General features: G+C 37.0%; 1 protein-coding gene across 2 annotated transcripts in view; it reads left to right on the forward strand.

The window, feature by feature from the left end:
* The window catches only part of PDE3B (phosphodiesterase 3B), a 131,316-nt gene that overhangs the window by 91,368 nt on the left and 23,702 nt on the right, over window positions 1-16,246 (forward strand). Inside the window, exons 5-7 of one of the 2 annotated variants that reach the window (XM_004613578.2) lie at window positions 320-426; window positions 14,481-14,691; window positions 15,494-15,570. In XM_004613578.2, coding sequence (XP_004613635.2) covers window positions 320-426; window positions 14,481-14,691; window positions 15,494-15,570 — 395 coding nt within the window. The remainder of the gene's footprint in view (window positions 1-319; window positions 427-14,480; window positions 14,692-15,493; window positions 15,571-16,246) is intronic. The other variant, XM_055143402.1, reaches the window with a different exon arrangement.

Below are 16,246 nucleotides of genomic sequence, written 5' to 3' on the forward strand. Positions count from 1 at the left end.
AAACCTCAATAAAATACGTGTGTACTTGACAATAAAGTGAGGGGCCATCAGCTGTCTCCCGGGGTGGTTTCTCAGAGCACCCATCATCCTTCGCCCCATGTCTGCCTGGACCCAGTGTGCAATGTGTCTGGGCACGATGTGGGAAACTGTTCCCCAATAAAGGTTGCTGACTCCTGCCTTAGGACTCAGGTATTTAGATAAATGTTTAAACTCTGACTGCATTAGCAGTCATTTGTTAATTGAAGACCATGAAGAAAGAAAAGTAAAGAAGTTTCCCATGATTTTAAAATCCTTAACCTGTTATTTTTCCTTTTTTTAGTCAAGGATGCTACCTAAATGGACCTTTTAGTCCAAATCTGCTGACAATCCCAAAGCAAAGATCATCTTCTATATCACTATCTCACCATATAGGTCTAAGAAGAGCTGGTAAGAAATGTTCTTTGTGACTTAAATATGGGAAGGGGCCTCATGGATATTATATAGGTAAATCAGTTCTTTGCCTGTACAATTCAGAGCTAATTTGAATACCATTTGATGTGAAGTTAATCTGACCAAAAAATTTGTGTTTGCTATTGTTGACCAATTGTGAATTCATTCAGTAAATACTTCTTGAACATCTTTTCGTATCATGTACTTTGTTAGCCACTGGACTCAGAGATAAAATGAAAACTTTTTAACTAACTTGAATAAATGAAGACCTATGGATTCGCATATCGAGAATAAGGAAAAACACTCAGAAGAGGGCTTCCCCCCCATACGATAGAGATTATGGAGAAAACCTTTCATGACTGTAGAAAAGAACCCAGCATATTTACTAGTAAAGTCATTGTAACAGAATTTTCTTTAACTCAGAAATTACGTAAAATGCTTCAAAAATTTTATGAAGAAAATACAGGTTCAAGGGCTGGAGAGATAGTATAGCAGGTAGGGCATTTGCCTTGCATGCAACTGACCTGGGCTCCATCCCCAGCACCCCATATAGTCCTGTGAGCACTGCCAGGAGTGATGCCTGAACATAGAGCCAAGTGTAAGCCCTGAGCACTGCCAGATGTGGCCAAAAACACACCCCCACCAAGAAAGAAAGAAAGAAAGAAAGAAAGAAAGAAAGAAAGAAAGAAAGAAAGAAAGAAAGAAAGAAAGAAAGAAAGAGATTACAGGTTCAACAAATTAAGAATAGAACATGATCGGTAATCTCCTTTTAAATGTATAATGCCTGACACTGGACAGTGATGATGGAATATATAGTTACAAAATTCTTCTGTACACAATATTTGGCATACAATTGAAAAACTAAAAAATGTAACAGGAAAAAAATCTATGGTTGGGCTGAAGAAATAGATAGTACAGGAGGTAAGGCACTTGTTGTGGTGAACGCAATCTTGGTTCAAACCTCTTCATGTCATATGGTTCTCTGAGCACTGCCAGAGATTGCATCTAAACAGAGAGTCAGGAAAAGCCCCTGAGCACTGCCAGATGTGATCCCACCCTGGAAAATAAATAAATAAAAAATATTCTAAGAACTCTAGGACAGAAAGATAGTGCATAGAGCATAGATTAAGGTCCTTGTCTTGCATGTGGTCAGCACCAGTTCAATCCCTGACACCACATATGGTCCCTTAAGCATCGCCAAAAGTCATCCCTGAGCACAGAGGCAGGAGGAAGCCTTGAGCCCTACTGAGTATGGCCACAAGCAAAAGAGGACAATCAAAGGACTCTAATGGATAGAATAGATGGCAAAAATAGATAGGAAATTTAAATAGATGGACAATCTGAAGAAGAAAGGAAAGAAAGGAAAGAAATGCTAATGATTAACAAACTAGTAAGTGGGCTGGAATGCACACAAATATAGAAAAGAATCTGAGCAGGGAATACGTCAACAGGATCCCTCAAAACAAAAACCAGAGAAAACAAAGACTGAAGAAAACAGAATATCCATTGTTTGGAACAACTATAAGAAGGGAAACAAACCACATTAGGAAAAGTGAAAGAAAAAAAGGAAGGAAAGGGTGAAATATCTGAAATAATAATGGTGAAGAATCTCCTCAATCTAATGCCAGACACCAAATCAAATATTTAGGAAACTCTATCATCAAATAGAATTAAGTGTCATAAAACAAACTACCACAAGCACACACCAGAATGAACACCTGATACAGCTGTTCTTTATAAGCTTTTTTGTGAACTTTACAAAAACAATGCCTAGTGATGTAATTTTTAATTAGCAGAAAATCAAAAAGAAAGGGAAAAAATTCTGAAGTTGGGGTTGCCTAGAGTGTAACAGAAGTGAAAGTACTGAGAAAAAATACCAACTTCTAAAACAGAACAAACTCCCCCGCACCCACCTCCACCAACACCAACCTAGGATTCTATACTCTGTGAAACTCACTGTCACTGTCATCCCACTGCTCATCAATTTGCTCGAGCGGGCACCAGTAAGGTCTCCATTGTGAGACTTGTTACTGTTTTTGGCATATAGAATATGCCACGGGTAGCTTGCCAGGCTCTGCCATGTGGGTTGGATACTCTTGGTAGCTTGCCAGGCTCTCCGAGAGGGGCGGAGGAATTGAACCCAGGTGGGCTGCCTGCAAGGCAAATGCCCTATGCCCGCTGTGCTATTGCTCCAGCCCTCTGTGAAATTATCCTTCAATGGAAAGAAAGCTACTTTCTCAGAGAAACAAAAATGAAAGAAACCTGTGTACCTAACTTGCATGAAAATAGTAAAACTTCAAGGTAAGGAAAGTAATATTGATCAGAAATTCAGATTTGGAGAGGGGAAAATAGCTTCAAGAAAGATTAAGTGAAAAGAAAACTTACTTTTCATTGATATGACATACTACTTATTAAGTATAAGCAACAATATATTTTTTCACTTGTGTGTATATTTTATGTGTGTATATTTATTATGTATATGCTGATATATGAGAAATGATAGCAATGGCAAAGGAATGAAATAAATGTAATTATTTGTTAGAAAAAGATACATTACTGATGAAGTTGTATACAGTGTCACATGACAGTGGATCCGGAGTTTTCTACCGTGGGTAGAGTGCTTGCCTTGCATGCACTAACCTGGATTCAATACCCAATATTACATAAGGTGCCCTGAGCCCCCCGAGGGGCTCAGCCCAATCTCTGAGTGCAGAGCTCTCACCCAGCTGGGTGTGGCCCCAAAACATAAACAAAATAAAACAAATAAAAAAGAAAATGAACTTTGGTTACTTATAAATGTATATTTAAAACTCTAGGACAATTGTTTTAAAAAGCAGAAAAATAGTAACTGAAATCCTAAGAAGCAAAGGTACAATGGTATAAAATACTAGGTTAGTATCTAAGTAGGAAAGGAACAGACACCCAAACAGAGCAGAGAACTATAACAATAAATAGAAAAGCGACAAATATTATAAACATTAGTTCAAATAAAGCAGTAATTACTTTGACTATCAGTAGTGTAAAGGCACAATTTGAATAACAGAATTCATCCTATTTAAAAACTGTATTTTTTTAATATGAAATGTACTTTACATTACAAAAAAAATTAAAAGTAAACAGCTGGAGAAAATGATAATGAAAGAAAGCAGAGGCCAGAGAGGTAATGCAGTTAGCACTTGCCTTGTACGAAGCGACCTGGGTCTGATTCCTGGGTGTGATCCCCAGCATCCCACATGGGGCCCTGAGCACCACCAGAGGGATTCCTGAGTACAGAGACAGGAGTATCCTGACTTTTGTCAGGGGTATCCAAAAAAAAAAAAAAACCCAAGTAGAATCTACTAATTTAATTTCAGATAGCAGACTTTAAGGAAAATTATTAGGAGAGCATACTGCATGATGATAAAGGGACATATTCTCTAAAAATACCTAACAATCTTTAACATGTATAAGCCTAAGTAACAATAAAATGTGAGAGAATAGTGGACTTAGTTACAATATATCATTGTAACTAATAGGATAAGTAGAACAAAATATTAATATAGTTTCTTGTGTAAAGGAAAGTTTGAGCAATATGATTTAACTGACTTGTCCTAACTCTAAAACACTAAACTCAGTTATTACAGGATTCATACATTTTTCCTAAGGTCACATAAGATTTATTAGAATCGACCATTTACTGGACCATAAAGCAAGTTTTAATGAATTTCAAAGGATTAAAATAATTTTCAGAGATCAACTCCTGAAAATTTTAAGAGATCTTAGTAAAATTACTCCAGTGCCAAAACAAAAATTGGAGCAAAACCAAATCATCTATTTAAAATTAACAAAAGCCGGGGAATAAACTGAAAGTCACTTATACAGAAGACTAATGGACCAAGCTTGGTAAAACAGTGGCTTTTGTGATGCTTTAATTTGGGTCTGTTCCATTTCCTTTTCTTTCCCTCGTACTCTGGTGTAGTAGCTAAGCCGGAGGCTTTGCAGCCATAAGAAATCTAACCTCTTGGAATTCCATTAAAAGCTGTATACCGAGAATACAGTAAATATTTTCTCCAGCCTTCCAGCTCTTCCTTGTAAATGATCCCTATTCCCAGGGTGTTGTAGATAGTTGATTTGACTCGGTACTCAGGTCTCCAAAACACACACACACACATACAAACAAAAACAAAACAAAACAAAACAACCCAATCCTATGCCAGTCAAAATTGTGACCACCTAATTAATTAAGCAAGCAGGCAAAGGCTGATTGAGAATTTAGAAGGAAATCCTGATGACCCCAGGGAACTTTAGAAATCTCTGACATTTTCCCGAGGAGCTACGAGAACACTGTTTCTCAACCTTCTTCCAACAGTGGTCTCCTTTCTGTGCTGTGGCTCCCCATTTACACAATTTTCACCAGTGGCCCCCTTGGAATATTCTGCGGGCTCAAAAGGCCCCCAGTTGAGAAACGCTGTACTAGATTAAGTGTATTTGTACAAGGCTGTGTTCATGCTCAGGAAAGACCTGGGAAAGGCTAAGGCCCCATTTACTCACCTCAGGATGATCTTTAAGCACTGTACGAATGGGAATGAAAGCTAATGCTGTCTTGTAAACTGCCCTGATATTGGAAGGCATATCTTCTCAGATTCCCATCTATAACACATGTGAATAAGACATTTAAAAAAATCTGGTTCACTGTTGTTCGAGTACTAAATTACTGACTTCTAGGACCCAGAGAGGTAGTGAAGCAGGTAGGGCGCTTATCTTGCATATCGCTAACCCTTGGTTTGATCCCTGACATCCCATATGGTCCCCTGAGCACCAACTACTGCCAGAAGTGATTCCTGAGTGCAGAGCAAGAAGATACCCCTCAGCATTAACAAGTGGGTGATGCAAAAACAGAAAATTATTGACCCCTAAAAGTCAAGTTTAAAAAATACATTTTATAGGACAAAAAAAAAAACACTAGCTGCTCAACTCAAAATGCAGTATGTCGATATTTCAGGAAAGTCACTAGACAAATCATCAGAAATAAGAAAAAAGTTGAAATCTATAACATAAACTTTGGGGGTGGCAAGGATCTGATGCTAAAATTGTTAAAATATATAAAACTAATACAACCCATTTTTGACAAAATAAGAAACTTGGGCTGGAGTGATAGCACAGCGGGTAGGGCATTTGCCTTGCACTCGGCCGACCCGAATTTGATTCCTCCGTCCTGTCCCCCTTGGAGAGTCCGACAAGCTACTCAGAGTCTCCCACCCTCATGGCAGAGTCTGGCAAGTTTCCCGTGGCATATTCAATATGCCAAAAACAGCAACAACAGGTCTCACAATGGAGATGTTACTGGTGCCTGCTCAAGCAAATCAATGAACAACAGGAGGATAGTGAGACGGTGCCTAGAAACAATAATTTTCTAACTATGTGTATAAAGAAAAGTAGTCAACAAAATATTTTCCTGAAAAGATTAAAATTTGGACTTAGAAAATGACTTTAAATCAATTTCTAAATATATTTAATTTTAGATGAGACCATATCTAAAAGAATTTGTGTATGACAGCCATGGATATAGCTCAGTGTTAGGTGCATGATATACATAAATGAGGCCCTGGGATTAAATCACTACACACACACAACACACACACACAGAGTATAACTGTGATAGTACAGCAGATACGGTGTTCGCCTTACACTTGGCGAACCCGGGTTTCTATTCCTCCGCCTCTCTCAGAGAGCCCGGCAAGCTACCGAGAGTATGTCATCCGCACGGCAGAGCCTGGCAAGCTACCCATGGTGTATTTAATATGCCAAAAACGGTAACAACCAGTCTCACAATGAGAAGTTACTGGTGCCTGCTCGAACAAATCGATGAGCAACGGGATGACAGTGACAGTGACAGGTAGTATTACAAAAGAGAATAATATAAAGAGCTAGAAATTATAATTACATGTAAATTTTAACTTATAAAATCATTGCCATATCTATTCAGTATCAGCTTAGAGATCCTAGCCAGGGCAGTTGGGTAAAAGGAATAAAGGTAGATGAAAACTATACTACTATATTTGCAGGTGACATGAATATATATTTATGGCAGTCAGAAATTTATTAAAACTTACACATAAATAAGTTCTTAGTGTGGTGGGATATAGCTTATGTACTAAAATTGTATTTCAATATAATAAAAATGAACACTGAAACTAGGAAATAACTTCATTTACAATTAACTTCAGAGAGAATATAACATTTAGGAATAGATAAACAAAATGGAGGGGGCTGGAGCGATAGCACAGCGGGTAGGGCGTTTGCCTTGCACGCGGCCAACCCGGGTTCGAATCCCAGCATCCCATATGGTCCCCTGAGCACTGCCAGGGGGTAATTCCTGAGTAAAGAGCCAGGAGTAACCCCTGTGCATTGCCAGGTGTGACCCAAAAAGCAAAAAAAAAAAAAAAAAAAAAAAAAAGATAAACAAAATGGAGCACAACCTACATACTGAAAATTATAAAACATTATTAAAAAATTAAAGAAAAGCTAAGTAAAAGGATATACAATCTATGTTCATAGTTCAGAAGACTTAACTCATATGGAGATATAGAGGCAACAGAACCAAGAAACAATTTTTAATCCACAATAAAGAGGACACAGCAGATGGTTGTCCTCTACTAAGGTTGAAAACATATAGTAGTTAATCAGCACAAATTGAATGTTATTGATTTGTTTTCTGATAATTTTATCTGCCATTCCTTTAAGTTTTACTGAACCAAGTAATGAAATAAATCTGTTACATGGTTGTCAAAGGGGCAAGATAAGGGTGGGATTGGTGTGAGGGAGTCTGGGGATTCTGGTCGAGGGAAGGGGATTTTGATGGTGGGATTGGTGTTTGGAACATTGTATGCCTGAAACAACACTCTTATGAACAATTTTGTAAATCATGGTGCCTCATAATTTTTTAATTTTATACTATAAAAAATAAAAAGTCTGTAAGCACTTTGATCTCAAATAACCTATTCTCCTGAACAAAAAGAAAATAAATCTGGTTTTTTATTTTAAAGAGGACACACTTTGCATTTTTTAAATGTATTGCCAAACTACAGTAATGAAGACAGTATGGTAGTAGGGCATACAGGTATTGGCATATGGATAGACTTACTCAATTGATTATTATTGATTGTTCAGGGATAAACTTTACATGGTGAACTGATTTTCAAACTAGATGTCAAGATAATTTACTGGGGAGAAGAAATTTAATTTCTTTGTTGAAAAAATAGTTTTAGTTAGGAATTATGAGAGGAAATCTGATAATGGAAGAGAAATTATGCACCCAAAATTGGAATGAAGAGAACTACATAATGGAATGCATCAGCAATAATTTCCCCCTGGCTTTCTCAGCTACATGGGCCAGTGATTCAGTGTAGTTCAGGGACGGCAGCAATGGTGGCCTCTGGGACCACACCAAATGGTGCCAGGGATCAAACCAGGGTCAGCTGCATGGCCTTTAGCCACTGAATTATCACTGTGACCCAGGAGTGCTATTTTTAACATAAGGCATCAGGACAGTTAGACTAAACATGAAAAAGAACAAATTCAAAAATAAAAAAAAAAGTAGAATCCTACATTCTACCATTCATCAAACTTAAAATTTAACTCAAAATGGGGTTGAGACAAAATGGGTATTGAGCAATGTTTTCTTAGATAACACAAAAATAAAATGAATTGATAAGTGGGTTTTGTTAAAATTAAATACTAAACTAAATTGGTCCTTGAGCAGACACCATGAAGTAGGTGAAGAGGTTGGTATATATTTTTACAACATATACTTGACAATGGATTTGTGTCTAAACTATACAAAGATATCTTATAAATCAAGAATGAAAAAAATGACCTCAAAAGATTCAAGTAGATGTTTTTCCAAAGAAAATACATAAGGTTCATAACCACGTGAAAAGATGCTGAGCATCATTATTAGTGAAATGAAAATCAAAACTACAATGAATTATGACTTCACAACAACTGATATATTTTACTATAAAGTTAAGACAGTAATGAGTTAAAAATGTTCAGAAGTGGGAATACCAATACATGCAAAAAAAAAACACTTTGAAGGCAGTTCAGTACTTTAAATAAATAATAAAATAGCTGTATTCATACAAACTACTTAATATTGAAAATGAATGAAATTCACATGCAACTGCATGGAGATAAATTTTTACTTTTTTGAGTCCAGGGATCAAACCCATGCTTTCACATACAAGGCATTTGTGCATTACTTTTACTGAGCTACATTCCCAACCCCTGAAAATGGCCTTTTTAAATTAATGCTAAATATAATACACCATATTAGTAAAAGTTTAAAAATAACATGATCATATCAATTGATTCAGAGAAAGCTTTTAACAAGATCAACATTCATTCATGATTTGAAAAAAGACACACACATAACAAAATAGGGATGGAAGGAACCTTCCTCAAGATAATAACAGCCATCTATAAAAAGTCCACAGCCAGTATCAATCTTAATGAAAACTGAAAGCATTCGATCTGATATCAAGTACAAAGCAAGGATGTCCACTGTCTCTACTTTTATTCAATATGGTACTGGGAGTCCTGGGTACAGCAATTGGGCAAGAATAACAAATCAAAGGGATAAAAATTGGAAAAGAAGCACTCTATCACTGTTTGCAGATGACATAATGATATACACAGAAGACCCTAAAGAGTCCACAAAAGATACTCCAAGATCGGCATGAAAAGTTTCATGCTAAGTGAAATGAGTCAGAAAGAGAGAGACAGACATAGAAAGATTGCACTCATCTATGACATATAGAATAACAGAGTGGGAGACTAATACCCAAGAATTGTAGAAACAACTACCAGGAGGTTGACTCCATGGCTAGGAGGCTGGCCTCACATTCTGGGGAAAGGGCAACTCAGAGAAGGGATCACCAACTATAATGTAGTCGAAGGCCATGTGGGAGAAGGGAGTTGCGGGCTGAATGAGGGCTAGAGACTGAGCACAGTGGCCACTCAACACCTTTATTGCAAACCACAATAGCTAATTAGAGGGAGAGAACAGAAGGGAATGCCCTGCCACAGTGACAGGGTGGGGTAGGGGGGAGATGGGATTGGGGAGGATGGGAGGGATGCTGAGTTTACTGGTGGTGGAATATGGGCACTGGTGAAGGGATGGGTTCCCGAACTTTGTATGGGGGAAGCATAAGCACAGATGTGTATAAATCCGTAACTGTACCCTCATGGTGATTCATTAATTAAAAATAAATAAATTTAAAAAAAAAGATACTCCAAGAAACAATAAACCAATATAGCAAAACAGCTAGCTACAAAGTCAATACACATAAATAGGTCACATTCTTATACACAAAGAACAAATCAGAAAAGAAAGCAATCAAATAATTTATCTCATTTAAAATAGTACCCAGAAACATCAAGTATTTAGGAATCAACTTAGCAAAAAATGAGAAATCTATACCATGATACCTTTGCATCACTTAAGAAAGAACTAGAATTGGAGTTTAGGAAATGGGAAAATATCCCATGCTCATGGATTGGAATAAATCAATATTGTTAAAATAAAATGACTGTCCTACCTAAGTTGTTATATAGGTTCAATACAATCTCCATCCAAATTCAGATGGTATTTTTCCAGGACTTAGAAAAGTCAGTAATAAAGTTTGCATGAAATCAGAAAGGCCACAGGCAGCTGAAACCATACTGAAAAATAAGAAACTGGGTGGTACTTCATTACCTAATTTTGAACTGTATTATAAAGCTAGAATATTCAAAACTGCATGGTACTGGAATAAAGATAAGCTCTCTAATCAATGGGTCAGACTAGAATGCCTAATGATAAAGCCCCATTTATACAGACAGTTGATTTGTAATAAGGCAGCTGAGAACATGTAATGGAGTAAAGATAGTTTCTTCAACAAGTGGTGCTGGCAAAACTGGGTAACTACATGTAAGAAATTAAAGCTGGATTCATATCATAACACCTTACACAAAGTCAACTCGAAGTGGATCAAAGACCTTTTGATCCAACCTTAAACTATAAAGTACATTGAGAAAAATATAGGTAGAATATTTCAAGATTTGGATATCAAAGGTGTCTGATAATCTGATACTACTAGCAAAGGCAACAAAATAAAAAATAAACAAATGAGACTATCTAAGATTAAAGAACTTCTGCATGGCAAAAAAAACTTGGGCTAACTAAAAGAGAGATAGCTGAATGGGAAAAAAATATTCACATTCTACACATCAGCTAAAGGGATATATCTAGGATATATAAAGTATTCACCTCCTCCACTCAGATCCCCCATTTTCCAGTAGCTAGTCAGTCACACCCACAAACTGCCCCCAGCACCATGTAATCCCATCAATGGCCAAGATCCAGAGGCGGCCGCACGACCTTATTGTCTAGTTCTCCCTCTCAGAGAACCCGGCAAGCTACCGAGAATTCCTGCCTGCATGGCAGAGCCTGGCAAGCTCCCCGTGGCATATTCGATATGCCAAAAACAGTAACAATGATGGGTCTCATTCCCCTGACCCTGAAAGATCCTCCAATGAGGCACTGTTGGGGAGGGTGAGTCAAGAGAGGGTGCTAAAATCTGAGGGCTAGGACGAATTGAGACATTACTGGCTCCGATTCAAGTAAATCGATGAACAGAATGACAGTGATCAAATATTCACAATGATCAATAAAAATATTGAAAAACCCTATTAAAAATGGGAAGAAGTGGGGCAGAACTGATAATACAGGGGGTAGGCCAACCCAAGTTCAATCCCTAGCATCCCATATGGTCCCCCAAGCACCGCCAGGAATAACTCCCGGATGCAGAGTCAGGAGTAACCACTGAGGATCTCTGGAAGTCACCCAAAAAGAGCCCCCCCCCCAAAAAAAGGGGAGAGGAAATGAACAGACACTTCTCAGAGGAAAAGAATCAGATGGCCAATAAGCACATGAAAAAAATTCTCAGCTTATTAAAGAAATCCAAATCAAGATGACAATGAGATAACATCTCACACCAGTAAGAATGGCACATGTCAAAAATAATAGGAACAATCTGTTAGTGGGGGTCTGGTGACAAAGAACTCTTCATTGACACCTGGTGGGAATGTTGTCTGATTCAATCCCTGTGGAAAACAGTATGGAGAGTTTTCAATAAATTTAGAATTGACCTGTCACATGACCCAGTAATTCCACTTTTGGGCATCTACCCCCAAGACTTAATAATATTCATTCAAAAGGATGCATGCACACCATTATTCATTGGTGCATTTAGTACAATAGTAAGGTATGGAATCAAACCTAGGTGTTCAACAATAGATGAATGGATTATAAAGATGTGGTATATATACACAATGAAATACTTTGCAGCTGCAAGGAACATGAAGTATGACAATTTGCTGCAACCTGGATGGAACTGGAAGATACCATGTTAAGTGAAGCCAGAAAAAAGAAAAACATAAGATAACCTCACTTATCTGTAGTATACAGAATAACTTAATAAGGAAATGTATTATAGTAAAGGGGGGATGCTTAGATCACTCTTGACCACAGAGTTTAGAACAGGGAAGGACAGGAAAGGAAAGAACTTAAGTGGGGAAGAAAGAAGAGAAAGATAAGTAATGTGCAAACAGGGGTCAGGGCTTCAGCTGTACTGGTGATGTGGGAGGATGATATAGTTAAATATCCAAAACACAGACTCAACACTGAAAACATGAGACCTAAAGTGCAACCAGGAGCTCTATAATGTGCCTGTCAGGGTGACAGACAGGAGTTGGGGACTGGAGATGGGAGGTGGAGGGCATGTAACACTGGCACAGGAAAGTTGACATGGGTGGTGGGAGTGGTGTTTAAGTATTATATGCCTAAAACTCAACTGTCAATAATTTTGTAAATCATGGTTCTTTAAATAAAAAAATTATAATTTTAAAAAATATGAAATAAACATGGTAAGAAAGACATAGCAACATATACTATAAAATTCATTTAAAGGACAAATTCAGGGCCAAAGCGATAGTACAGTGGATAGGGTGTTTGCCTTACATGTAGCCAATAAGGGTTCAATCCCTGGCATACCATATGGTCCCCCAAACACCGTCAGAGTCATTCCTGAGTGACAGAGTAATTCCTGAGCACAGATCCAGGAATCGAGTAACAGGAAAGAGAATAAGAGGACAGGGTTTCAAGTTTCAGAGATATTTTGTGTTTTAGTCTGAGTGATGAGCACTCTTGTCATAACTTATGTATAAGCATTAATTATATTTCACAATTTAAGACTTAAAAAACCTATACTCTAGGAAATATTTGTACTGCTAGTATTATTTTAGCCCTCTCCCCAAAGTTTCATTATGTTCTATGAAATTTTTATTTATTTTTTATACAATAAAAAAAAAACCTGGCTGTGCTCAGGGCTTCCTCCTCTCTCTGCTTAGGGATCACTCCTGGTAGGGTTCAAGAGGACCATATCGGGATGCTGGAGATCAAACGCGGGTCAGCTGTGTGCTAAGCTGCCACTTTGCCCGCTGTACTCTCTCTTTGACCCTATTTAAGATTACTTAACCATTATTTTTCTTAGCCTGATGAATCTGGACACTCACTAAATAGAATATTGCCGAAAACTGGTGTTTCAACTCCAGTTAGTACTTAACCACTGAGACCTCGACAAGCAGAACTCTTCTGTCTGGTTCTCTTTTTCTTCTTCTGAAGTATTAAACCTGTTTGGTGAGGTTATTGACAAAATCTCATTCATCTCTAACATATAATTTATGGGAGCCTCCAACAAATCATTCTGATAGAACAGGAAAGAAATGCCTGGAAAGAATATGGCATTATACTACTAAATAAATGAAGCTTATTGATTTTTTTATTTTCCTTATGATTTTGTTAGCACAGCGGGTAGGGCATTTGCCTTGCACGCGGCCAACCCGGGTTCAATTCCTCTGTCCCTCTTGGAGAGCCCGGCAAGGTACCAAGAGTATCCCACCAACATGGCAGAGCCTGGCAAGCTACCTGTGGCATAATCGATATGTCAAAAACAGTAACAACAAGTCTCACAATGGAGACATTACTCGTGCCCATCGGAGAAAATCGATGAACAACGGGACGACAGTGCTACAATGCATATAAAATGAACATATTAACTATGGCTAACTGATGGGATTATCATGAGGATTAATTATAATAAACATAATATTGGCACTCTCCAGATAAATAAAATTTGTAGGGTGTGTAATTGTATGTGTTTGTATACATACACTCATACAGTTGGAAGCAGAAGTTGGAAGGATAGATTTATATGATGCTAAAAAATTGATTCATAAAATAGTGAGGACTGACTGGTTTGAAAATAGCAGGACAGGCTATGAGACAAAAATTCCAACAGAAGTTGGTTGTAGTTTTGATTTCTAAGGCAGCCTGAAAAAATTTCTTCCTTTTCATAGGGCCTCAATCTTTTGTCTTCACTTTAAAATTACTGGATAAAGTCAATTCACATTATAAAGGATAATCTGCCTTACTTGCTCTATGTAGATTTAAAGGCTAATTGCATATGAAAAACTTTTGAGCAAATAATCAAGTTGAGACATAAAATTAACCACTACACACATCTGTTTAGTGTTTACTATTTTGCCTGTAAATATTACTAAGTCTTTAATAACTTTCTTTTCTGATTTACACTTTACTTGGATCTTTATTCACAAATAAAGTTAAAATGTGCACATAATGCTTTAACTCAAGACACATGCAAAGATTTCTGGAGTAAATCAGTAGGATTAAAGTTATTTTGAAGTAAATCAGAAAATTTAGCATATTTACCTATGCCTAAATATTATCCATACCTGTGCCATCCTCCCACAGGATATACCCCAGATTTATTGATGGCAAATATACTTTAGTCTGCTTAAATTGCTAAAATGTCTTGAAGGTATCTTCAGCTACAAATATATTTTATTATTTAACTCTGAATACCTTGCTATTTTACAAATGAAAAAAATTTTAATATACAAAGATAGATAACACCTGTTAATTTATCATGTCTTCTCTTTTAATTTTTAAGGTGTCATACCCAGCCTGAGTCCTGTGAATTCTCCCAGCCATGGACCATTGTCTCCTGGTTCTCTAACTAATCGATCATCTATAGAATTTCCTGATATTGCTGATTTTCTTGCTAAGCCCAGTGTTACTTTACAAAAATCTCTGAATAATTCACCCAGTTCACCAGATTTTTATCAGCAATTTAGAAGTTCTGATAGCAATTTATGTAACAGGTAGATTACTGAACTTTATTTGTTTCAGATTAGAGGTTATTTTAATGAAGTTTTTTATTAGTTTCCTAATTTGTATTGCAACTAGATGATTAAGACTCTATCTTCTTTGGGGCAGGGGGGTTAGCTCAGAGGACTGAAGCACATTAGGAGCCCTGGGTTCGATCCCTGACATACATGATACCGCCCCCAAACTCCAGATGAAATCACCCCCACAAAATATATCCTCATCTTTACTTAGTATTTTTTATTCTAAATAACCTCTTTCATGTCTATTCATTTTCCAATTAAATGATCTATATCTGAAATAAAATATTCTATCCATCACAAAACAGAAGTAAGTGTATGATGATTATTTTAGTATATTCTGTTTGAGGCACAAGAGACCAGCACTCTCGTTTCTGCTTCAATGATAATTAGTGTTTACTTCAGACCTTATTGGTGACTATCAAGATATGTTAATACAGATGCATTCTAAAGCCAGTAAGCTTATACAACATTAGAATATTAAAATAGCTTGCAGCTGAGAATTTGGTTAAAAATTAAAGAGAATTTCTGGGGCTGGAGAACTGCCTTGTACACAGCAACTTAGGCTCGATCCTGGGCTCCCCATGTCGTTCCCTGAGCACTGCCGGGAGTGATCCCTGAGTGCAGAGCCAAGAATAAGCCCTGAGCATCCCCAGGTGGGCCCAACAACTCCCTTTAAAAAAAAACACACACAAATTAAGCAGATTTTCTAATTGCATTTAGGTAAAAACTTTTTTGTGTCACTTATCACATTTGTATTTATGTTTTATTCTTGAAGTTGTGGACATCAAATACTGAAATATGAATCAATGTCTGAATCAGAGTCTGGTACAGACTGCCAGAGTGGAAGATCAGGTGAGCTTACAAAAGTTGTATGTGTCTGAATTTTAAGTGAATTTTTCTTCTATTACTTTAAAAAATAAACTTTGGCTTACCTATCTATAAACTGAAGGTTGTAACAAATTATATCTATTTGATAGGAGTTTTTAGGTGACAGTTTTAAGTATCATGAATTGTTTTGAAGAGTAAAAATGTATTCTTTGTATGACCGTAATTTTCTTAGATTATGACTAGAGTTCATAAATAGTGAAATTAATTATACCAGCACTCAAATTTATACTGGATTATTTAAGTCCCAAAGAGTTTGCACATTTTATGGTGTGCAAAAAAAAAAAATTGCACACCATAAAGGAAACGGTTTCAAGATTTAGTTAATTATATTATTACAAAAGGATTTCTACATCACCAACTAGAAATATTATTGGAGATAAAGCTGTGCTTGTTTTATAGCTTTAAAACTATGTAACTCAAAGGCTAGGGAGACAGCTCAAAGGGTGTAGCCCATACTCTGCATGCACTGTGGTAGCTCTGAGTTTAAGACTGAGCCCCTAAGACTCAAGTATGCAATAATAACTAAGTAATTCCCACCATATTCCACCTGAAAATAGTTAGTCAGTCAGGAAAAATAGCCAGAAAAATCAGTGTGTGGGGTGGGGGGATCTGCATTTAGCAGAGAAAGTAATAAGAGGAT

The sequence above is a fragment of the Sorex araneus genome, chromosome 6 (genome assembly GCF_027595985.1).
Source record: "Sorex araneus isolate mSorAra2 chromosome 6, mSorAra2.pri, whole genome shotgun sequence".
In the NCBI taxonomy this organism is placed as follows: domain Eukaryota; kingdom Metazoa; phylum Chordata; class Mammalia; order Eulipotyphla; family Soricidae; genus Sorex; species Sorex araneus.